The sequence below is a fragment of the Gadus macrocephalus genome, chromosome 4, assembly GCF_031168955.1.
Source record: "Gadus macrocephalus chromosome 4, ASM3116895v1".
In the NCBI taxonomy this organism is placed as follows: Eukaryota; Metazoa; Chordata; class Actinopteri; order Gadiformes; family Gadidae; genus Gadus; species Gadus macrocephalus.
The window spans coordinates 5182995-5208834 of record NC_082385.1 but is presented as its reverse complement, the minus strand read 5'-3'; the positions used below and the strand labels follow the sequence as shown (position 1 = coordinate 5208834).

At 47.2% G+C, this 25840-nt stretch overlaps 2 protein-coding genes across 4 annotated transcripts; both read right to left on the bottom strand.

Moving 5' to 3' along the window:
* Positions 1 to 10136: 10136 nt before the first annotated feature.
* Positions 10137 to 14787, bottom strand: LOC132455669 (CD151 antigen-like). 2 transcript variants are annotated; one of them, XM_060049574.1, is made up of 9 exons: positions 14324 to 14785; positions 13515 to 13586; positions 12730 to 12852; positions 12500 to 12574; positions 12021 to 12116; positions 11701 to 11807; positions 11276 to 11480; positions 10930 to 11013; positions 10137 to 10619 (listed from the first exon to the last, which is right to left on the bottom strand). In XM_060049574.1, the coding sequence occupies exons 1-9, from the start codon at positions 14381 to 14383 to the stop codon at positions 10488 to 10490; spliced, it is 954 nt and encodes a 317-aa protein (XP_059905557.1). In that variant the 5' UTR covers positions 14384 to 14785; the 3' UTR covers positions 10137 to 10487. The 2 variants fall into 2 exon arrangements, with proteins under 2 accessions (XP_059905557.1, XP_059905558.1); XM_060049575.1 differs by lacking the exon at positions 10930 to 11013 and having other exon boundaries at positions 14324 to 14787.
* Positions 14788 to 16046: 1259 nt separating this feature from the next.
* LOC132455670 (tetraspanin-8-like) lies at positions 16047 to 25840 on the bottom strand. Of its 2 annotated transcripts, XM_060049576.1 has the most exons (9): positions 25691 to 25840; positions 25147 to 25296; positions 22078 to 22140; positions 19571 to 19690; positions 18438 to 18512; positions 18118 to 18213; positions 17414 to 17536; positions 16937 to 17020; positions 16047 to 16822 (listed from the first exon to the last, which is right to left on the bottom strand). In XM_060049576.1, the coding sequence occupies exons 2-9, from the start codon at positions 25201 to 25203 to the stop codon at positions 16751 to 16753; spliced, it is 690 nt and encodes a 229-aa protein (XP_059905559.1). In that variant the 5' UTR covers positions 25204 to 25296; positions 25691 to 25840; the 3' UTR covers positions 16047 to 16750. The 2 variants fall into 2 exon arrangements, with proteins under 2 accessions (XP_059905559.1, XP_059905560.1); XM_060049577.1 differs by lacking the exon at positions 25691 to 25840 and having other exon boundaries at positions 25147 to 25321.

The following is a 25840-nucleotide window of genomic DNA, read 5'->3' as shown; positions in this document are numbered from 1 at the left end:
TGAAAACCCCGCGTGGTGTCCGGATAACCACATGGCGGGACTCGTAGGTCCGTATGTCCCCGCGCACGCAGGCCACCTCCATGGGCTTCCCCTCCCTCCCTCCCGCCAAATCGGGGTGGAGGAGGGTGACCACGCTGCCAGTGTCCAATATGGCCTGCGTGTCCTGGTTCATAACCCTTGCTGGTATGGTCGGGCTCCGGGACGTCGTCCGTGCCCAGCAGGTCGCCAGCATACCGGGCCGACCCGTCCCCACGTCCGCGGCGGCCGGCGGCGCCGTCCCATCCCGGTCTCGCTCTGCGGCCTTGTCTCCCTTACGGCGCCGGCGGCAGCGGCAGCGGCGTCGCTTGCGGCGGCGTCCCTTGCGGCGGTGGCGGCGTCCCTTGCGGCGGCAGCAGCGTCTCTTGCGGCAGCGGCGACGTCTCTGGCGGCGGCGGCAGCGGCGGCGACGTCCCTTGCGGCTGCGGCAGCGTCCCTTGCGGCGGCGGTGGCGTCTGTACCGGGGGGTCGTAGTGGGATCTTCATGGTGCCTGCATTCTCCACCATATGTGGGATCCCGCTTCCCCGTGGGACAGATTCCCGGAATAAATCACTTAGTCGCGGAGGGGTGAAGCCGTACTCTGCATTTAATGAGTAACACAAAGGAAAATAACTCATGTAACACGGCTATAGGGTCTCCGTGAGCCTCTACGTAGCGCGCTGGTTCGGCCGTCCTCTCCAGGTCGCTGTCGCTCGTGTTCTGCCCCCGTTTGCAGCATGCCGGCTCCTTATACCGTGGCTTCCTGGTCTCTTCCCGCCGGCCAGCTGTTCGCACTCTCTTTCATTAGCGACACCTACGGGAGGCTCTTTGTCGCCGATTAGTGGATGGCGGCCGTATATGCCGTCTAACACAAACCCTCGGGCCCGGCCGGGCCGAGGTTTAAGGGGCGGGATGCCACAACACACACACACACACACACACACACACACACACACACACACACACACACACACACACACACACACACACACACACACACACACACACACACACACACACACACACACACACACACACACACACACGATAGCGATCAACTAAGCTATAATCTAGCATCTAAGTGTAGTGGTATGAGGCACCACTGCTACTTAGACACAGGCTTCTGTTTTAACACGCCCTCTCCGGCTCATTCGCCAATCATTGTTTGTGTCGAGGGGATAAAAGTAGGCCGTGCCCTTCCTCCTGACCTCTCGCTTCCTGCCTCTTCGGCCCGTCCACTTCCGGGCCGTTGCCCTCGCCGCTCACCTCAGAGCATAGGCGCACCTTGGCATGCTGTTTTGCGTACTTTCGTCAGCGTTTTACTTAACTCAAACCGTTACTCTAATAGATCTGCCGAGTTCCTCATCGCGATCGAGGCAATATATTGGGGTCGTTGACCGCCGCTGACCAGAGCATAGTTGAGTCATGGTGAGCTTTTGGTTGTTAATTGCCTGTTAGTCTGGTGCTAACTTTGCACTCCTCTCCCTTTAACAGTCTGCTTGTCGCATGGTGCGTGGTGGCTTTCTCCCCTGCTACGCCGATCCTCTTCACCCCTCTCCCTCTTTAGAAGGGACGCAAAATAACCAGACTGAGAACTGGGGTTATGAACGCCAAACCGAGAGAGCTGAGCAATCATGGTTATTTAAGTCATTGCTACGTTGTCATTGCTGCTGCTTCGCTGCCGCTTCCGCCGACTTGGTTCGGGGCTCTGTCTGCTGCCCCTGGTCGGCTTGCCTCCTGCTGTTAACCCTGTGTCCCGCTGCTGCTGTGCGTGGTGCGGTGTGTGCGTGTGTGGCTGCCGCTCGGGTGGGCCGCTGCGGGCTCCGCCGGGACTCACCCCTGGTTTGGACTGTGTGTGCGTGTGTGTGTTCTTCTCAATCTGAGCCCTTGTTTATTTTTGTTTAAAACATATGTTATGGTTACTTGTTGAGTTGATATCTCTGGTCAGAGACTCTTTAATTTTCTTGTTTCCTTTAATTTTGATGATATTTGGTTGCTGCAAATTAATACTCTTTAGTTTATTGATTGATTTTTCATCCGTTGGTTTGTTACGTGATATTGTTTGTGTTTGTGTCTGTGCCTCTTTCTCGTAGAGCTGAAGGCCGACGGTGGTGGCGGTGGTCCTCCTGGGTGGTGGTGGTGATCCCTTGTGTGCGTGTGCTTCGTTTAAGATTTTATTTGTGTGTACTTCACGTTTTTGCTGTGTGTGGGGTGCTTTCATTTCTTTTGTTGGATATCACTTTCCCCTGTCGACCACTCCTCCAGCTGGTAAGCCTTAGCTTGTACCCACTTCCTTCCCCAGTTGGGCTTACTTCTCTTTTATCTTTTTGTGCCAAACCTGTCAGGGAAAGCTTTTTCCGGCAACACGGGCCAGGAGAAACTTCAGTCTTGCCATTGGCTTCAGCTTCAAGTGGCCAATGGATTGCCCATTCCATTCCTTGGCTACTTGGAACTCGAAGTCGAGCTCTGTGGTAGGACTGTGCCAGGGTGTGGGCTATTGGACGTCAAGGATCCTCCAGCTGATGTATCTCTTCCTCCCGGGTGTCTTGGGGATGAACATCTTACGAAGATGTTATAGCACCTTGTTTGGGCAACATGGCTCTGCCCAGTTCAATCTGCCCACCGTTACCGAAGCACCAAAGCCTGTGGTGCAGGCATTGCAGAGATGTCATCAAGCTTCTCTGACTTCCCCTGCTGATGTCATTGGCAAGGTCATGCTGCGAGGCAAGAAAGCTTGCCGTATCTTTGGTGGCACTATGCAGCTAGTTCCAACCACCTGTTCTACCCAACATTCTGGGACTACTGTGCTCTTTGAGCCCTCGGATCAGGGCCTTCCTGCTGGGCTGCTGGCGTCCCCAGCACTGTTTCGAGTTGAGGGAGGTACTGTGTACATACCTGTTGTCAATGTGGGCACTTCTGATGGGTTGCTTTACCCCTGTACAGAGGTTGGTGTTTTGCGCGAGGTTCGTGTGGTGAGCTTACCTTCTGGGGTTAAGGAGGTTCCATCTTACCTGGCCGCTGTTGCATCCCAGGCTGTGACTTCTACGCTGCAAGATCAAGCCCACCTTCTTCTTGGGAAATATGCTTTCGTCTTTTCTTCTCACGACGGCGACCTGGGTTGCACAAACCTGATAACGCATGAAATCACGCTTCTTGACGACACTCCCATTCGTCAGCGCTACCGGCGTATTCCTCCATCAGAATATGAAGTGGTCAAAGAACACATCAGCCAGCTGCTTGATGCACAGGTTATCCGAGAGAGCTGCAGTCCGTTTGCTTCACCGATCGTGCTGGTTAAAAAAAAAGATGGGAGTCTGCGCTTGTGCTTAAACTACCGGCAGCTTAACAGCAGAACTCGAAAAGACGCGTTCCCTCTCCCTCGGATTGAGGAATCGCTGGATGCACTCACCGGAGCCCGCTGGTTTTCCACCATGGATTTAGCCAGCGGGTGTAACCAGGTTCCGGTGGCAGAGGCCGACCGACCCAAGACCGCATTTTGTACTCCTTTCAGACTCTTCGAATGGAATCGCATGCCTTTCGGGTTGTGTAATGCACCCAGCACGTTCCAGCGACTCATGCAACGGGTTTTCGGAGATCTGCAATGTCAGTCGTTGCTTTTGTAACTGGGCGATATGGTGGTCTTCTCCTCCACCTTTCAGCAACATCTTGAGAGATTGGAAGTGGTGCTGCAGCGGTTGCAATATGAAGGTCTGAAGGCAAAGTTGTCAAAGTGCTCCTTCTTCCAACACGAGGTGCGTTACTTGGGCCATATCATTTTGGCCGAAGGTGTTTCCACCGATCCAGGCAAGGTTGAAGTGGGAGCCAGCTGGCAGCCTCCAACCACCATCTTGGAGCTGCGGTCCTTTCTTGGGTTCGCTAGCTATAATCGGCGCTTCGTGGAGGGCTTTGCCAAGTTGGCTGCACCTTTACATCGCCTGGTTGCTGAACTTGTGGCGTCCAAGTCCAGACGGTCTGAACAGCAAGTTTTAGAAAGGTGGACGGGAGAACATCAGCGGGGCTTTGAAGCTTTAAAATCTAAGCTTACCACTGCACCCGTGCTGGCATACGCTGACTTTTCCCTCCCATTCTTCTTGGAAGTCAACGCAAGTCATGGAGGCCTGGGCGCAGTGCTCTCGCAAGAGCATGGAGGAAAGGTCCAACCTATAGCATATGCCAGCCGAAGCCTGAGGCCAACCGAACGGAACCCAGTCAATTATAGCTCCATGAAGCTTGAGTTTCTGGCGCTAAAATAATGGGCTATGGCGGACAAATTCTGTGAGTACTTATTGGCCACAAATGCATTGTGTTCACAGACAATAATCCGCTTAGCCACTTGTTATCGGCTAAACTTGGATCCCTGGAGCAGCGTTGGGTAGCCCAACTCACGTTGTTCAATTTTGAGATTCGTTACCGCTCTGGCAAGAGTAACATAAATGCGGACGCTCTGTCTCGCTTGTATCTACCCAGAACCGTAGATCTTGAAATGATCATCCCTGGTATGCAGCTTCCACAGCCCTTGAAACAAGCTCTCCAGGTCCGAGGGCCTGCAGCCTGTCAGGCTGCTATCCAGGCTTTGCCTCAGCATCTGCCCGCAGACATTGGAGAACTTCAGCGAGCTGACCCTGTGACCCAGGAAGTCCTTGTGCTTTGGCAGTAGAAACGATACCCGAATCATGAGGAACGCAAGCAGTTGTCCCCATCAGCTTCGGTGCTCCTAAAGCAGTGGGAGCGATTGAAGTAATCGGCCGGAGTATTGTACCGGCGAGCCTTTCGCTCCGATGGGGGAGAAGTGGTTTTCCAGGTGCTGTTGCCAGCTGCTCTAAAGGATAAAGTCCTCACGGAGGTCCAGCAAAATCACGGTCACCAGGGGGTGGGCAGGACTCTGGAATTGCTCAGGCAGCGTTGCTATTGGTCGGGGATGTCGTCTGATGTGAGGCGCTGGTGTCAAACTTGTGAGCGGTACCAAGTGGCTAAAGACTCCGGGCCACCAGGTCGTAGCTTCATGGGACATCTGCTTGCTTCAGAGCCTGACGAAATCCTTGCGATGGATTTCACCCTGCTTGAACCAACCCATAATGGGCTGGAGAACGTCCTTGTCTTGACGGATGTTTTCAGTAAATACACTCTTGCCATTCCCACTCGTGACCAGCGCGCCTCTACAGTGGCACAGGTGCTCGTCACGGAGTGGTTTTCAAAGTTTGGTCTTCCAGCACGCATTCATTCTGATCAGGGTCGAAATTTCGAAAGTGTACTCATTCAGCAGCTGTGTGGTCTATACAACATTGAAAAATCTCGCACCACACCGTACCATCCTGCAGGTAACGGTCAGTGTGAACGTTTCAATCGCACTCTTCATGATTTGCTGCGCACTTTACCTCTCTCTCGAAAGCGCGAATTGCACTCTTGTCTACCCCAGATATTGCATGCTTATAACACCACACCGCATCAATCCACTGGGGAATCCCCGTTTTTCCTGAGGCAAGGCTCCCTGTTGATTTCTTGTTGGGAAGGGTGCAGGATCCTGTTGGGGGGACGGTAAATGACTGCTACACTTGGCTTTTGAAGGCGTCCGGGACAGGCTGAGGGAGGCCGCCCAACGTCGGAAGGAAAATCATGATCAGTCTGTCCGGTCAGAGCCGCTTGTGGTTGGTCAGGCAGTTCGTCTAAAGGAGTTTGGCTGGAAGGGCCGTCATAAGATCTAGGACAGGTGGAACCCTGTGGTGCATCGGGTGATTAAAGCTCCCCACGGCAATGGTGCGGTGTATACAGTTGTTTATTTTTGTTTAAAACATATGTTATGGTTACTTGTTGAGTTGATATCTCTGGTCAGAGACTCTTTAATTTTCTCGTTTTCTTTAATTTTGATTGATTTTTGGTTACTGCAAATTAATACTATTTAGTTTATTGATTGATTTTTCATCCGTTGGTTTGTTATGTGATATTGTTTGTGTCAGTTGTGAGCCCTCCTAACTGTGCCTCTTTCTCGTAGAGCTGAAGGCCGACGGTGGTGGCGGTGGTTCTCCTGGGTGGTGGTGGTGATCCCTTGTGTGCGTGTGCTTCGTTTAAGATTTTATTTGTGTGTACTTCACGTTTTTGCTGTGTGTGTGGGGTGCTCTCATTTCTTTTGTTGGATATCACTTTCCCCTGTCGACCACTGCTCCAGCTGGTAAGCCTCAGCTTGTACCCACTTCCTTCCCCAGTTGGGCTTACTTCTCTTTTTTATCTTTTTGTGCCGAACCGTGTTCATTATAATAAAGTGTTTTATGTTATTCTTGAACTCTGTCTCCCGCCCTCCCTGATTGAACGAACCTGAGTGTCTTATTGTCAGAGGTGACAATCATAATCACATAATCACAATAATAGTGTACAGGTCCTTGGGCCCTAACCCAAGGTGGCGTTGTCGGTAACAAATAGAAGGTACTCTGATATAAATTAGTAAAGCCTCCTCGTGTCGCCACATAAGCATTCGCTCCATTAATTAGTTATTCAGTGTTTCATATATTTATGCTTATTATTATTTTTCTATTGACCAAACTTATGACTATCTCAGGGTGCCAAATGGCACCCTGAGGTCCTGATGATCTGTGACTACCAGAGGGCGCCAGTGCGCCACACATATTCAGGCCATCACAGGTTGTCAGTTGTCGGGCCTTCAAACACAATTATCTGGACAAGAAAAAAGTGGACAGATACCTGGCCACAGAGAAACAGACATGAGTAAACTTCAAACTCTAGAGGAGCGTTGGAACAGAGCATTCAGAAGAGAAAGACGCTAGACATTTCAGCTTCGGTCATGTTTGACATGTGGTTTCACATCTTCTGGCAGAAGTCCATCATATTATACTCCTAGATAGTGTGGTGGGTCAATAGAGGGCACTAGGGCGCCGCCCCTCCGTGAAATATTCACTTGAATATATCTACCAACTATGGATCAATTGTGCGATAGACCATACTTAACTGCCAGCAACCATTTCAATTGAGTGTGCTTTGAGATTTCAAGATCCCATTTCAGTGGAGGAATTAGGCTCCCCCAGCAATGTTATACTTAAAAGGAGCAAGTAAGTTACATATTAATTTAGTCTTTGAAAATGAAGCAACTGTCTTATATTTCTAACTGCAGTTGAAGTGGACATTGAGACTCACAAAAAATGGATGCTATAGGACAGTGATCATGATATGTCTCTATTTCAGAATAACAACAATGAGTCAAATAGCAATGGCTGGTGGAATGGCCATAAAGTAGGTCTGTATATGCAGTGTAAGCCGGTCCAGGCCCTGCAAGTCAGGATGTAGGCTATGAATCTGATTGAATATTAGATAATAGGTAGTAGCCAGGGGCGATTCTCGGTTCTGACTTTTGAAGCCACAGGGGTATATGAAGTATATAAAGGTGTGTGTGTGTGTGTGTGTGTGTGTGTGTGTGTGTGTGTGTGTGTGTGTGTGTGTGTGTGGGGGGGGGGGGGGGTTGAATATCGTAGATGTGATTTCCTGCATTCTGCTGCATTATAGGGTGACCTGGTGGAGATCCTAAATTTATTCTGGTGGGGGTATATCTATTTAATATTTATCTATCAATCCAACACATTGTATATTTTTTAACAGTTTATTGTCAGAAAATCATAGACCTTTTGTAACAGTTCAACCTCAGTTAAACTCATAATACCAATGAGTATTTCATCCCAGAGGAATGGATTAAACACATTTTGGCTAGACTCTAGCTCTTAAAGAATAAATAAATATAACTTAACCTTTTTATCTAAGCTATAGACAACACTGTTTTAAATGTATTATTATTATTAGTATTATTATTATTATTATTATTATTATTATTATTATATTATCCATGATTTTTCTTATGTCCTGTCCAGGATTCTGTGACTTTTATTTATTTAGTTACTATGCTGTTGCATGTCAGCTACATAATAAAGTTCTGAACCACTCAAGTGATGAAAGGAAAAAAAACTGTTTGAATGATGGAATAATCAAATTATGTACAACACTAATACTATGAGAAACAGACCGCTATTCCGGGAGCACTAAACTATGTCGCCTCACTTTCAGGGACCCATACATTTTTATAAATTGTATCAACATACATTTTTATAAAACTTGGCTATAGACAACACTGTTTTAAATGTATTATTATTATTAGTATTATTATTATTATTATTATTATATTATCCATGATTTTTCTTATGTCCTGTCCAGGATTCTGTGACTTTTATTTATTTAGTTACTATGCTGTTGCATGTCAGCTACATAATAAAGTTCTGAACCACTCAAGTGATGAAAGGAAAAAAAACTGTTTGAATGATGGAATAATCAAATTATGTGAACTCTGTAATAACAATTTGAGGTTTATTCAATTTCCTTTGGGTAATTCTTGCTCAAAGGTGACCATATTTTCCCCTCTATTTTTTTTTTACACAGTTACTGAAACACATTGGTTTTCCAAAGTAAACTATACATGATAAAAATGGAAAATACAAAAAATGTGAAGACAAAGTAAATGCGAACTTCCAAACAAATATTGTTTTATGGAAATCGAAATATTGTATCAACATTCATTTTTATAAAACTTGTGATGCAAGAAAATCAAGTACAACACTAATACTATGAGAAACAGACCGCTATTCCGGGAGCACTAAACTATGTCGCCTCACTTTCAGGGACCCATACATTTTTATAAATTGTATCAACATACATTTTTATAAAACTTGGTTACATGGTTAAAGTGTTTCTATTGTTTCTATCGTTCATTTTTACAAATCTATACCAAACTTTAACTTATATCTGTATTTTATACACAAACGTGATGTCTTTGTCAGAGAGGATCAATAAGATAAACTTGACACGAGACGTTTGCTAAAGCCTTTAATTATTGAGTTAATGCTTTGACATAATACTAAAAACGAATTACATTAAAAGCAATAGCCAATAATATGTACAAATAGTAGTTAAGTAGTATAAAGTAATCATTTGCATAACTGCATATAACGCTCACAGAGCAACAGGCGACCTTCATTATACTCGTCTGAAACAAAAGGAAGCATGTCTCTGAAATAGAATGCTCTTAGTCTTGGTGTGCTGGACTGACTGGGGTTGACTGCAGCTTTCAAAAAGAGATATTCCTCCTTCTCGTTCTTGGAATGCAAAACGCGACCGACCTTTCCACTATGTAAACATTGATACGCCTCGGTGCTCTTGAAAGTTTTCATGGCCGACCCATCGACGCCCACCGACAGCACTAAATAATAAAAAATATCCCCATATGACACCTGAGGCCACCGCTGCATGTCATCCACCCACTCGGTGGAGTTCATTGACCTCGGGTGACTAAGTAAGTGCAATCCCTCCATCCGAACTTTACACGTGTTTTTTTGTCTCTACCCTGGTTAGCCTCTCCATCTTAATTAGGCGGGTATTTCAATGTAGCTATCTCGCTGTAGCTAGCCGACCGGAAGTTTCAACACAAAGCGGAAGACAAACACATGTAAAAAGGGGCGTGGCGGAATAAGGTGGAAGTTCAGTAGGATATCTTCCAACCTAAACCAGAATGTTCCCTGAACTGCTGGGATGTTTAGTTTCAGAACCGCAGATTTCAGCGATTTGCTCAGCATGATGTTGGTTCTGGAGGGTCTGACCCATCAATGCTTCAGTAGCCTACTAAAGGCGTTGGCCGGTGGACAGACCTTACTGATTAACTGCAAGCATAGTACTGCCAATTCGATGTATACATGTTAGGTTGTTTGTTGACGTAAAATACTAACATCCAAGGAGCAAAGAGGCCGTGAGCCATGCAAGAAGGGTCCACTCATTCCGGACAACAAACAACCAAGTAAACATACTTCTTCATCTAAACAAATGAGACCGAACCGAACCTCTGGCTCCTCCTGAACTCTAAATAAACATCTCGAACCTGGAGCTCCAGCCTGGTTTATCAGGACCCGGACTGTGGATCACAGCACCCCCTGCTGGGCAGCTCAGGACCACTGAGGAAGGTCTGTCATGGTGGTCCTTCTGAACCCCCAACAACAGAAGAGGAGCTTGTTGGTATATTCAGAGGAACATCTCACTGGTTTCAGCATCGCACTTAAATGAAAGACAGTGTGTCACACGGTGGTTTCTCGAGGGTTATTTTATTGCTAACAGGCCCCAAATCAGAGACAAACACAGAGCTTTGATTCCTGTCGACCGCAAAACAGCAGCAGGAAACACACCAGAGAACCAGGAAGTAGTGTTTAACATGGTGAAGGTCAGGGGTCAGGGGAGGGAGGAGTGAGGCTGAGAGTTCAAGGGTCAGGGGTCGAGTGAGGGAGGGTTGAGGCTGAGAGGTCAGGGGTCATTTGAGGGAGGGTTGAGGCTGAGAGGTCAGGGGTCAGTGGTCAGGTGAGGGAGGGTTGAGGCTGTGAGGTCAGGGGTCAAGGGTCAGGTGAGGGAGGGTTGAGGCTGAGAGGTCAGGGGTCAAGGGTCAGGTGAGGGAGGGTTGAGGCTGGTACTTGACTCTGTTGAAGTCGTCCACAGTGGTCTCCACCACCGGTGTTTTCCAGTGGGTCCAGAACCTCTCCAGAGCCAGAGCTAGAGACAGGAGCATAGCAGCCATCTGACCACACACACACACACACACACACACACACACACACAGACACACACTCTCAAACATACACACACACATGTTCCAGACACTCAAACAGACACACACAAACACAGACACACACACACACAGTTGGACATTTTTCATGCTTTCGTATATTTCTGTGTGTATATATCTGTGTGTGTGTGTGTGTGTGTGTGTGTGTGTGTGTGTGTGTGTGTGTGTGTGTGTGTGTGTGTGTGTGTGTGTGTGTGTGTGTCTGTGTGTGTGTGTCTGTGTGTGTGTGTCTGTGTGTGTGTGTGTGTGTGTGAGAGCCTACCAGAACAGTGGTGAAGGCAGATATGACTCCTATGCTGACTCTGATGAGGAAGGTCAGGTGACTCTTCAGGATCGGACCGCAGGGCTGGAACACACCCTCGTCATCATCATTATCATCATCCTCCTCCTCCTCCTCCTCCTCCTCCTCCTCCTCCTCCTCATCATCATCATCATCATTCTAGACCAGCTGAATCATTCAGAGCAACTCACCTGAAAACATCTATGTGTAAATGTCTGTGTGTATGTGCGAGTTTGTGTGCGTGTGTGTGTATGTGTTGGTGTGCATGTGTGTGCTGTGCGCATGCGTATGTGTGTGTGTTTGCATGTGCGTGGGTGTGTGTGTTTACCTTGGAGTGGACCCACAGCTCCTCTGAAGTTGCAGAGGTGACAGTGTAGCGGGAGGTCACAGGGTCACGGGGGGTCACAGGGTCACGGGGGGTCACAGGGTCACGGGGGGTCACGGGGTCACGGGGGGTCACGGGGGCTTGTGACCTTCTGACGGACACACAAGGAGCCAGAACTGTACTGTTGCCTAGAGGACGAGAGGAGGAGCTGAGAGGAGGGGAGAAGGAGAGGAGAGGAGGTGAGAGGGGGAGAGGAGAGGAGAAAAGAGGAGAGGAGAGGAAGAGAGGAGAGGAGAGGATGGGAAAGAAGGAGAGATGAGAGGAGAAGAGGAGACGAGGAGAGAGGAGAGGGTTTGTTTTTGGTCACAATCATGTTGAGTAATTAATAAGACAGACAGACATACAGACAGGCAGTTAGACAAACAAACCTCATGTGGGTGTAGGGGGGAGACGAGGGGTAAGGGGGGGAACAGAAACAGGAAGGAGGAATCTGATCCTTCCAATCAGAAGCCCTCTTCAGACCACAGCAGGAGTCCTGGAGAGAGAGAGAGAAAGAGAGAGAAAGAGAAAGAGAAAGAGAAAGAGAAAGTGAGGACAAGATCAGACCCTTGACCAGGGAGTGAAGGAACCTTCTTTGTCTGCAATTGGTCGTTCTTGCATGTCAATCACAATCTCCAGCTGATAAATAGGCGGGCCTTGGCCCAGTTAATAAACAGGGGGTCCTGGGGGTCCACTGAGGGACACGTACCGTCAGCTGCAGTTCCTCCAGCGGCCGCTGGAGCTCCGCCTCCGCTCTGTAGAGAGGAGTAACGTTCAAGAACAACTCCTCCATCCCCCGCTCGATCTGAGTGTAGAGAAGAGGAGAGGAGAGGAGAGGAGAGGAGGAGAGGGGAGGGGAGAGGAGAGGAGAGGAGGGGAGGGGAGGGGAGAGGAGAGGAGAGGAGAGGAGAGGAGAGGAGAGGAGAGGAGAGGAGAGGAGAGGAGAGTAGAGTAGAGTAGAGTAGAGGAGAGGAGAGGAGAGGAGAGGAGAGGAGAGGAGAGGGGGGAGGGGAGGGGAGAGGAGAGAGACTACACATTAGTCATAATGGATACACAGTAGATACAGTAAAGACAGTAGAGGCAGTAGACAGTAGAGACAGTAGAGGCAGTAGACAGTAGGGACAGTAGATACAGTAGACGGTAGATACAGTAGAGACAATAGACAGTAGATACAGTAGAGGTCTTCACCTGGGTCTGGACCTGGATGAGAGGAGCTGACACGATCATGAGGGCCAGGAACACCACGAAGACCAGGGCAGAGTACTGGGAAGAGAGAGGCGGTGAGGGGTGTGCTCGTGTGTGTGTGTATGTGTGCGTGTGTGTGTGTGTGTGTGTGTGTGTGTGTGTGTGTGTGTGTGTGTGTGTGTGTGTGTGTGTGTGTGTGTGTGTGTGTGTGTGTGTGTGTGTGTCTCTCCCACCACCAGTAGTAGGGTCCTGGTCCGTGTCGCCGAGGCGCTGAGTCCCAGGATGGCGATCACCACGGTAACCGGTCCGAAACCCCTAAGAACCAGCAGGCTCTGGGTACTGGAGTACTCATCCAGCTGAGGAATACACACGTACTAGTACTACCTGGAGTACACATTATACTAGTACTACCTGTAGTACCCATTATACTAGTACTACCTGTAGTACACATTATACTAGTACTTCCTAGAGTACACATCATAATAGTACTACCTGGAGTAATAAACATTATAGTAGTGCTACCTGGAGTACACATTACACTAGTACTGTCTGTAGTACACATTATACTAGTACTACCTGGAGTACACATTATACCAGTACTTCCTGCAGTACACATTATACTAGCACTACCTGGAGAACACATTATATTGGTAATACCTGGAGTACACATTATACCAGTACTTCCTGCAGTACACATTATACTAGTACTACCTATCGTACACATTATACTGTCATGTCCTCAACTGTATTAGTGATGTCATGGCTTGCTTGTATTAGTGATGTCATGGCTCACCTGTATTAGTGATGTCATGGCTCACCTGTATTAGTGATGACATGGCTCACCTGTATTAGTGATGTCATGGCTCACCTGTATTAGTGATGTCATGGCTCACCTGTATTAGTGATGTCATGGCTCACCTGTATTAGTGATGTCATGGCTCACCTGTATTATTGATGACATGGCTCACCTGTATTAGTGATGTCATGGCTCACCTGTATTAGTGATGTCATGGCTCACCTGTATCAAGATGAGGTGTTTGTTGCCGTAGCCCGATGAGAATCCCACAACGATCATCAGAATCCCAAACAGCTGGGGAGCCCAGTAGAGACACAGTAGAGACACAGTATAACAAACTAGAAAATTCATTTCCTGCAGAAAATGCGGTGAGTGCAGTAGTGCAAAGTGAGTTTGAAACTATGTTCATGTAATGCCAGCCGTAAAGAAATGTGGAATGGCTAAAATCAAGTCAAAAGAGTCTAAATGGAGTAAACAATGTAAACATGCATGCATATAATAATCATATTTCCAATAGATGAATAATTTAATTAACAATGTAACAAGGAATGACGTAACCGTTTAAGCTTGACATAGTGTTTCTAGGTTAAATATCTATGTTGTTTAGGCTCCGCAACGTCCAAAATGGTTAGCTTTTGTGATATCCATCTTGGGCTCGAGCGTCATGTAGAACGTCCTCACACTCCACCCTCAACCTAAGTCAATGAGACCAACTGGAAATATACAAAGCATGCATGAAATTAAACTGTTACACTGTGATTCTGAAAATAATAGAAATTATATAGAAATTATTTTTTAATTGAAGATACAAGTGTGTTGATTTGTTCAATATTTGAACAAAGGTTACCTAATTACCTAATAAAAAAAACTCTACCCTCATGGGGGTCAACCCAGGTATGATGGACCCATCAGCTAACCAGTCTATCCATCAGTCCTGAAGCTGGTCAAGTGATGGTGTCATGTGATGGGTCATGTGATGGGTCATGTAATGGGTCACATGATGTGTCATGTGACATGTCGTGTGTTCTTACCAGCAGCAGCAGGTTGAAGCTGATCACCAGTCCTCTCATGTAGGTCCTGCAGTTCGCCATCTCGCTACCAGTACAGACCAGCAGAAATCAGTACAAACCAGCCCAGACGAACAGAGACTAGTACAGACCAGCAGAGACCAGTACAAACCAGCCCAGACCACTAGAGACAGTGGAGACCACTAGAGACAGTGGAGACCAGCAGAGTCCATCAAAGACCCGTCCAGACCAGTGGAAACCAATAGATCAGCAGACAAGTAGAGACCAGTGGGCAGTAGATACCAGTAGAGACCAGTGGGCAGTAGATACCGGTAGAGACCAGTGGGCAGTGGAAACCAGTAGAAACGGTGTGTCCGAGGTCATGTGCTCCACCAGCAGCAGTGGGTTTAGGGAGGAGAGAGGAGAGTGTTTAGACTGAGAACCACACCAAGTTAGGACAGAGAGAGAGAGGCAGAGACAGAGGGGGGGGGGGGGGGGGAGAGAGAGAGAGAGAGAGGGGGGGGGGGAGTGAGAGAGAGAGAGAGAGGGGGGGGGGGGGGGAGTGAGAGAGAGAGAGAGAGAGAGAGAGTGCGAAAGAGAGAGAGAGAGGAAGAAGAGAGAGACGGGGGAAGAGCGAGAGAAGAGGGAGAGAGAGAAGGAGAGAGAGAGAGAGAGAGAGAGAAAGAGACAGACAGAATGACAGAGATATGGAGGGACAGAGGACAGTAGATGGGGTTTGGTAGTAGGTGGGGTTTGGTGGTAGGTGGGGTCTAGCAGTAGGTGGGGATGGAAAAAGGCACTTGGTGAGACGGAGAGAATGTGAGGGTTTGTTGACACGAGATGATGACCAGCGCTGCTTTAAATAACTCTCATTATTCTCTCCCCCTCCCTCCCCCTTATCCCTCCCCTCCCCTTCCCTCTGGAGATGCATTCAGTATTTAGAACAGAGGTCAGGACACCAGATCAAGGCCTCGGTTGGAACCCCTGAACCCAGACTCTGGTAGACCAGGAACCTGGTAGACCAAGGCCGTGTTCCAATACCCGTACTGTCCATACTGCGTACTCAAAATTTGAGTACGCAGTACGTTCCAATTCAGATCCGGCGAAAAGAAGTATACTTCAAGGACCCGGATGCCGTACTCAAAATGGGCTAATCGTGAAGTGTGGATCGAAGGACACAGGCGGAGCCAGGCTGAGCCAAAGTCGGCGCATTTTCCACATAGCCTGCATTAATAGAGTAATTTTGTAGTTTTTATAGTTTCTATAGCTTTTTATAGCTGCTAGGCGCAAAGAGTTCACCGTTCAAAGCGGGATGTTTATTGCGGGGGAGGAGCCGCGGCGGCAGTCGTGATCATAATTTCCGGTAAGTGCACCACGGAGTACTCGATTTGGAACAGCACTCACATCTGAAAAATTACCGTACTCAAGTGAGTACGGATAGTGCAGATAGTGTACTTCCTTTAAGTATACTCATGGAAGTACGGGTATTGGAACACGGCACAAGACACCTGGATCCAGATCCTAGTAGTCCCAGACCCCACGAGGACCTAGACCCCATGAAGACCCCTCTAGACCACATGATGGACAGTAGTCTGGATGGGGTTTAAACCCTGGTATGGGTACGCTCAAGCTGGGGTTTCCACACGCACCCTTTTAACTTTGTTCCTGAAAGCGAAGGCGTTCCGGACACCCGGGCCTGGCAGCCCTGGACCACTTCAGCTCCACTTGGACTCAGACGGACATCAACGGCTTTCATCAACTTTATTATATTCAGAGAGACACCGTCCAAGAGGACCTTTCAAACTGGACAGACAGTGGAGAACCAGTCCAGCTGGACTGGTCACCCCTGAGGTCAACAACACAATCTTGTATAAAACTAAAGAACACCAACCAAGATAAAAGAGCACCATGAGGCAGTGAGGCGAGAGAATCTGACAGTTGGTATAATTTAGATGCATATTGGCTGTAGATTTACCTTAAACGATGAGAGAACTTAAACTAAACGTATTGACAGACTACGGTCCAAGACTGTTTGCACACATGCTGACACAAACACAGAGGGGAATAATAATGAACACTGCCCCCTGGTGGAGACAAAACACATAGCGCACACAATGCTAAGCACAGCTTATGGGAACCCGAGGGGGCTTGGTTCTGCGCAGTAGCATGATAGCACATGGCGCTCATGCACATAACGTGAGTAATAAACAGGAAACATACAAGGTAACATACATGAAGCTAACATACATGAGGCTAACATACATCAAGCTAACATAAATCAAGCTAACATACATCAAGCTAACATGCATGAAGCTAAACATACAAGAAGCTAAACATGAAGCTAACATACATCAAGCTAATAACACGCTGCCCAGTGACCAGTGCGAGAGTTCAATGATGTCACGTGACCATCATTGACTGTGCTGTGGCGAGGGGCGGAGTCTCGGTGGTCTAGGCCGTCGTTGGCCCCTCCTTCTTACCGATCTGGCAGTAGAGAGTCATCGCAAACGCCATGCCGAAGATCTGCACACAATTAGATTAAACAAACAGTAAGTGAGTGTGTGCGCATGCTGGTGCGTGTCTGAGTGAGTGAGTGAGTGAGTGAGTTTCTGTGTAAGTGAGTGAGTGAGTGAGTACCAGCAGGATGGCGATGGCGAAGGCGATCCCCAACACCACCACCATGTTGTCCTCCAGGACCCGGATGATAAGGGTTGAGCACGGCTGGAACACAGAGAGTACTACCTGGTACTAGTACTGGACAGAGTACTACCTGGTACTAATTCTGAACAGAGTACTACCTGGTTCTAGTACTGGACAGAGTAATACCTGGTACTAGTAATGACAGAGTACTACGTGGTACTAGTACTGAACAGAGTACTACCTGGTACTATTACTGAACAGAGTATTACCGGGTACTAGTGCTGACAGAGTTCTACCTAGGCTAGGAGACGAAGGTGTAAGCTAGGAGACTAGGGTGTAGGAGACTAGGTTGTAGGCTAGGATACTAGGAAGTTGAAGACTAGGGTTTAGGGTTAGAGCCTAGGGTGTAAGAGACTAGAGTGTAGGGGATTAGGGTGTAGGGTGTAGGGGACTAGGCTGTAGGGGACTACTTACGGTTGTGTAGACCATCTGGCCGGCGATGCTCTCGCAGGGCTGGCTGGTGTCGTTACAGTGACATGAGGAGGGGATCGCACCGCCCCAGTCCGCTGGTCCCCTCGCCAGACCACAGCACTTCAACTAGAGCCAGGTCACTGGATTATACACTGGACTGTATAGACTTTATACACAGCATTATACAGTGCATTATATATACTTTATACACTGCATTGAACATATACTATACTTGATTATACACTGTATTATACAATGCATCATATATACTTTATGTACTGCATTCTACACTGCATTATATATACTTTATACACTGCACTATACCCTGTATTATGTATACATTATACACTGGATTTATATACATTATACCCTGGATTATGTTTCCATAATTCTGCATTGACACTGGATAATGTATCCATTATGCAATGAATTATGCATACATAATACTGCATTATACATTGGATTATGTATCCCTAACACTGCATTCAACACTGGATGTATATACATTATGCTGCATTATACACTGAATTTATAAACATAATACACTGATTATGTATACATAATGCTGCATTCTACACTGGATTTATATACATTTTACTGCATCATACACTGGATTATGTATACAGTATGCACTCTATATCTACATCTATAGCATATACAGTGAACAGTATGTATTTAGCGTCTAGTATATACATATATATGTTCACCTCTGCCTCTAGTTTCTGGACGTCCGTCTTGATCTCAGCGGTTTTATCTTGGAGAGGAACGAGGTCGTTGAGACGCTCCTTAGTCCAGTCATTAACCTACACACACACACACACACACACACACACACACACACACACACACACACACACACACACACACACACACACACACACACACACACACACACACACACACACACACACACACACACACACACACACACACACACACACACACACACACACACACCTTGAGCAGTGTGTTGTGATGATTTGGCACTCAGTCGACATCCAGACCGATGAAATCACTTCCTGTTTACCTTATCCTTGTCCACGGCGGCCAAGATGCCCGCGGCCAGCAGCAGGATGAAGATGAGGAGCAGACTGATGAAGAACTGGAACACATCAAAATATAAATACTTAATGCTAGCAATGTTACAGTATACCATTAGCCGTAAACAGCGGTACATGTTACAGTAAGTACTACTACTGTACAGCACATATACATGTGTTCTAGTTAATAATACAGGGTCCTGGTCGTCTACAGGTACCAGTCAGTCCTGCTGGTCTACAGAGCAACAGTCAGTCCTAATGGTCTACAGGGTCCTGATGGTCTACAGCCCTGGTGGTCTACAGGGTCCTGGTGGTCTACAGAGTCCTGGTGGTCTACAGAGTCCTGCTGGCACTGTCACGTTAAAATTGTACCGGGGGCGATAATTGTACCGGCCTACGTCATCGTTTGTTTACATCCTGACAACCTGCCCGGCAACAGACGACGCGATGCAGAAAACATGTTTCCAAACGACGAAATAACATAATACAGATAGCGGATCGCTATCTGTATTATGATAGATAGCGATAACACTTGTTTTTACTTTATATTTGTATTGTATTTAATTGTTTAATCGAAACAATAAAAAAAATTGCCCGCAAAACGGGCGATCGCGTCAAATGACGCGTCAAATCACGTAGGAAGGTTCTTGAACATTCTAGACTATGAAACCTGCTTAAAACACTCAGTTTACTAGCTAAATTCAATTAAACAATTCAATACAATACAAATATAAAGTAAAAACAAGTGTTATCTAGCGATCCGTTATCTGTATTATGTTTCAAGAACCCTCCGACGTCATTTGACGCGATCGCCCGTTTCGCAGGCAAAACATTTGTCATTTGACGCGATCGCCCGTTTCGCGGGCAAATTTTTTTATTGTTTCGATTAAACAATTAAATACAATACAAATATAAAGTAAAAACAAGTGTTATCGCTATCTATCATAATACAGATAGCGATCCGCTATCTGTATTATGTTATTTCGTCGTTTGGAAACATGTTTTCTGCATCGCGTCGTCTGTTGCCGGGCAGGTTGTCAGGATGTAAACAAACGATGACGTAGGCCGGTACAATTTTCGCCCCCGGTACAATTTTAACGTGACAGCACCCCTGTAGTACCAGCAGCAGCAGGCAGCGGTTCTCCCTGATGGCCCCGCAGCAGCCCAGGAAGCCCAGCAGCATGATGATGACCCCGATGGCGATCATCAGGTCCACCCCGGGCAGCACCTCGCCCGTGACCTGGAGCACAGACAGCGTTAGTCTCTACAGCCCAGTCCCTCTAGACCAGGGGTCTTCAATTAAAATTGAACAAGGTCCAGTTGCTAAAAATTCCTTCCAAGAAAGGTCCGAACCTACCACGTCATAATAGCCTTCTTTTGTCAAATACAATCAACACGGCATATTACCTTATAATTTCAGATGTATTTATTTTCAATTTCCAAATTGCTTACTTTTAACCATGAAAAACTAGTAAGACAAAGTAACGCATATTAATATTTCAAGTAAACAAAACAGGTACATTAGGCCTGCAATTCAAGTAAACATAAAAAAGTGCATAAGGCCTACATGTGAAGTAAGCAGAACAGGAACACTAGGCCTACACTTCAAATAAACACAAAGTGCATTTAGGCCTACATTTCAAGTAAGCAAAACAGGTACACCAGGCCTATATTTCAAATAAACACAAAAAAAGAGCATTAGGCCTTCATTTCAAGTAAGCAAAACAGTGTCTCAAGTGGTGTCGGACCCAACAGGTCCTCACATGTCTCTTTCTTGTCTTGATAAAACAATCGCACATAAACCAAAAGCTGGGCATTATCCGTTACATCTGAAGACTCATCAATGGCTAAGGATGGGGCACTCTGAACAGCCGCATGAAGCTGTGACAGTGCGTCATCTGATAACATTTCGGGTTTTCTGGTTGTCATTGCAGCTCACATTGGGATTTGCTTTATTTTTTCACATAATTCATCCCTTTGTTTACCTTCAAGTAACGTCTCGGCAGCGGCGTTCAAGCACTCCTTCACAACAGTCGTGTCACTGAAAGTTTTTTTATGTTGCCCCAAAATCCATGCAATCTTAAGTGAGCATTCATTTGCACGTTGCTGGCCTGTAAATGAGTGTGTGAAGACACGCGTAGACCTCTCATACTGAGCACTCAGCTCGGATATTTTCCACGCTCTTACTTCTGACTTCTGGGGATACTTAACCTTGAAGGATCTGTGTTTGGATTTGTAATGCCGCTTAATATTCACGCTTTTTATCAGCGCCACGGTTTCAACACATAAAAGACACAACAAAGGTTTTGTACTGCCTTGCTGGAGAATGAACATGTATTGGTCAGTCCATTCATCATTCAAATGTCTGTTTTCGGGGTCAAATTTCCTTATTTTCGAGCAAGCCATTTTCTCATTCCAAATCGCTCTCCCGGTAAAAAAAAATTTGATTAGCTATTATTTGAGTGACGCTATAACGCACATGCCGTGACAGATGGAGGGAGGGGGGGAGTTTGCTGAGTGCATGATCTTCGCTCTGTGAAGATCATGTGCTGTTTTTATGCTGTACAACAGACTATTCTACTTTTCAATTTGTATTTCAGCGAGAAATGATTTTACTAACATAATCATGCTTTGTATAGTGAAATCATAAAAAAAAAATAAAAATAATAATAATAATAATATTATTATTATTTTTAATTGGTCATGGGTCCGGATAGGAACGTCACTTGGTCCGGACCTGGACCGCGGTCCGCCGTTTGGTGATGCCTGCTCTAGACCCTCCAGCCCGGTCCCTCTAGACCCTAGGACCTGGTCCCTCAAGACACTCTACAGCCCGGTCCCTCTAGACCATTGGTTCTCAAAGTGCGGCCCGCGGGCCAATGGCGGCCCGCAGAAACATTCCTGGCGGCCCGCAGAAACATTCCTGGCGGCCCGCAAGGACATACAGATGTCCTTGCAGGCTTTATTTTTTTTTATTATATAAATATTAATTTGAACAAAAATAAATAAATATAAAGACCAAAGTCGACACTCTCTAGCTTTCAATTAAATTCTGTTACATTTGTTAGTTTTAATACGGCTGTACATTACTTTGAAAGGATGAACCTCAGTTTTGCGATTTAGACCTCACTTGACCTCACTCCCAGAGGTCCACGGTGCAATGTTTTTTTTCACCACTGCGATGCTGATGGCGTTTCCTGCCTAATTTTTTACTTTGGCGGCCCTCAGTCAAATTCTGGGTTCGTAAATTGGCCCTCAGCTGTCAAAACTTTGAGAACCCCTGCTCTAGATCTTCTGGTCTCTATAGCCTGGTCCCTCTAAACCCTCTGGTCTCTGCAGCCAGGTCTCTCTAAACCCTCTGGTCTCTGCAGCCTGGTCTCTCTAAACCCTCTGGTCTCTCTAAACCCTCTGGTTTTCAGGGGCCACTGAGAGGCTGAACCAACACGACAGCATGTTGTTGGATCGTTAATCTTGTTAATCTTGTAGAGATGAGAGTAAGTGGATTAGTGCGAGCAGGATGAGATCATGATGAAGAGGTGTTGATGGGATGATGGTGAGGTGATGATGATGAGGTAGTGGCCTCAGAGGCGGAGCCTCTGGAGTCTGACAGGACAGGATGTCACTCACCACGTTTCCATCCTTGCTGACCTTCAGGTAGATGGAGACTCCCAGGATGATGCAGCCGCTCACCTGCACAGATACAGGGACAGATTGTCTCTCATTCTGCCGTCAACCGTCTCTCCTTCAACTGTCTCCCCTCCTGCCTTCAACCGTCTCTCCTTCAACAGTCCCTCCATTAACCATCTCTCCTTCCATCTTCAACTTTGTCCCCTTCTGCCTACAACTGTCCCTCCTTTAACTGTCTCTCCTTCTTTCAACCGTTTCTCCTTCTGCCTTCAACTGTCTCTCCTTCTCCCTTCAACAGTCTCTCCATTAACCATCTCTCCTATATTCAACTATGTCTCCTAATGCCTTCAACTGTCTCTTCTGCCTTAAACTGTCTCTACTTCTGCCTTAAACTGTCTCTCCTTCTCCCTTCAACAGTCTCTCCATTAACCATCTCTCCTATCTTGAACTTTGTCTCCTGTCTCTACTTCAACTGTCTCTCCTTCTGCCTTCAACTGTCTCTACTTCTGCCTTCAACTGTCTCTCCTTCTGCCTTCAACTGTCTTTACTTCTGCCTTCAACCGCCTACCTCTGCCTTCAACTGTCTCTCCTTCAACCGTCTCTCCTTATGCCTTCAACTGTCCCAGATAAAGCCCTCATGAGCCCATATGGTAGTCATGTTTCCATGGTAGATAATACTGTTGATATAAACCCTCGACGGCCACGATTGGTTTCAGATCCTCTTTGACTGGGCTGGTTCCTCTCTGAGCTGGAGTTTCCTGCTAATTTCTATCTCAATATAAATACATCAGTTCAAACTGCGTTGCACATGCAAACCTCACAGCAAATGGTCAACTAACTAACCTAATCCCCTGCTAAACCCTTCATTCAACCACAGGTAAACCTTCCAAAACACGAGGAGTTAAAGGCTGCACACCCCAGTGTGTAGAGACATTAGTCTCCACGGCCCCTGGTGATACTGTCCGAGTATCAACTAGACTCCTGCTGACACACACACACACACACACACACACACACACACACACACACACAGTGTGTCCGCGGTTCAAGTCTATAAATGGGTTGCCTGCATTGTTTCCACAATAACTGTGTACACATCTGGTACAATCTGGCTTTGCTGTCCTGATCTTCCGGTTCCATAGCGCTTCATTATACACTGCTTCCGCGAGCCTTAGGGATCAAGAAAAAGGAATTCAACTGCCTCACATTCACCCATTCATACACACACCGATGTTCAAACAGCCCTTGGGGAGCATTGAGTGTTAGGTTTCTTGCTCAGGGACACTTCAACACCGGGGATTGAACTAGCAACCTTCCGGATGCCAGTGAACCCGCACCTCCTGAGCCATTTTCCTCCCTTCTGGTGTCTGGTGTCTGGTCTGCCCCCCCCCCCCCCCCCCCCCCCCAGTGCCTCGGGGACACGACGGTACCACATCACAGAAGGTATTGGGATGTTACCGAACAACACGAGCAGGGAAACATTAAAGAGCCAGTGCCCGCTGGATCAGCTGGAGTTCAACACCAAGACATTTAAGAAAATGAGTTTCACAGGACCCCACACAGTCACACCCGGTCAGAGCTCAACAAGACCACACACACATTGTCCCGACAGAGCTCCACACGTCTACACAAACTGCCCAGACAGAGCTCCACACACCGCCCACACAGAGTTCCACATACACCGTCCAGACAGAGCTCCACATGTCCGCACACACCGCCCAGACAGAGCTCCACACATATATATTTATTCAGTGTTGAAGGTGTAACTATACAGCCCTTCTCCACCTTTATTCAGCATTGAAGGTGTTACTGCCCAGAGTGTGTTGGAGCGTGGCCCATGATGGTCCGGGGGTCAAACCACAGTGTGGTCCGGGGGTCAAAACCACAGTGTGGTCCGGGGGTCAAACCACAGTGGGGTCTGAGGCTCAACCACAGTGTGGTCCGGGGGTCAAAACCACAGTGTGGTCCGGGGGTCAAAACCACAGTGTGGTCCGGGGGTCAAAACCACAGTGTGGTCCATCCCCAGTGTGTTCCCGTCAATACTAAGAATGTTTTGAAGGACGCGTTTGGCCGAAGTCCTGCTGTGGTCCTGCAGCAGAGTGGCCCTGATTTCATTAGCTTCGACTCAAAAGGCTCTTACTGTAACCAAACACGGCCACCACCAGTACCCTCCATACCATCACCCTCCAAACCGTCACACTCCAAAGCATTACCCACCAAACCATGAGCTCTAACAAACGGGCTAGCGCACTAACACAACCCCCGGTGGTGCAACTGGACTAGGGACGGGAGGCTACCCTGCGACTCTTGTATTTGCGTTGTCATTAATCACAACTATGCAACACACCTTCACGTCTGGCACGTTGCCAAACATGGATGGCGGAACAAGCTCCATTGCTCCCTAGCTCCCCACGCCTTCGCTCCCTACGCCCTAGCACCCTCGGATCTGCAGATTCCCCATCTCCGACCACAGCCACCTCCAGGACCTCTCATCCACTCTGCTGTTTGTGTGTCCCATGTTGAGCTCAGAATGCACTTTCAGAAGCCCACCAACATGTTAGTGTTTCAAGCATCTAATGATGTAGGAATAAAGGAGTGGGCTCAGTTTAACACCCCCCCCCCCCTCTCCTAGCAGGTGGTCATGCCCAGGAATGTAGAAACCACACCAAGAACACACACAACCAGAACACACACAACCAGAACACACACAGCACAACACACCCAAACACGTCTTTAAAAAGTGGTGCTTAACATGACATGAAGCCACAGACCAATACACAGAGCATTATTTTGGCATTATGCTAGCATATAGCGGTAGCATGCCGTACTACTCTTCACCAAGTCACTAAATTCCACTTTCTTTGTCCCAGACAGGAACAATAGGACCATCTCCAACCTTGACTCTGTAAACATATTCTGTTTATTTCCCATCCTACTAGCGATTCTGTACTTTCCCTCCCTCACCGAACCATCAGATCCGCATGAGGAGCACTGAGGCGCTGAGATACAGAAGAACCAGACGGCAGGCTTGAAACACCAGGATGGGTCCACCCTCAGAGATCTGCTCACCCAGAACAGGAAGTTGAAGAAGAAGAGCAGGTACTTGATGGTCTTATTTACAGCCATGGCCGCGGTCCAGCTGGTTCAGGTTCTGGTTCAGCTCTCTGGTTCAGGTTCTAGTCCTGGTTCTGATCCTTATTCTTCTCCTGGTTCTGCTCTCTGAATGAGGATGGGTGTGAAACCACTTGAGGACAAAGTGACAGGAACGACAATCAAACTGGTTGTTGCAGCAGCACATGCGCAGTCGGGTCAGTGTACAGCAGTACCTGTGTAGTAATGTGTGTAGTTAAGTTGGCCTATCATGTGTTGCTCACAAATAACTATGTAGATATTAACCAATTCAGAGCCTTAAACTTTAAACCATCTATTTTAAACAACACTATGAAAAATAATCATACGATAGGAATTATCAAAATAAAACAAACACGACAAACATGAACTAAGCAATACTCTAAATCTGTCTCTCAAATATTTCTCCCCAAGCATTTGAAAACATACAAAGCCAACTACTTAAGTTGTAGATTTTAAATGAGAGTATTTCCTAATAACTCACCTCTCTTCCGTCTCCACTCCGACTGAGCTGAGGACTCGGCGGGCAGCAAGGTGTGCCGGGGGGCGGGACTTCGACCTGCTCGACCAGTTAGATCACTGGTGTGTCGTGTGTGATATCACGCTTACTGACAGCAGCTGGAGAAGTAGACTG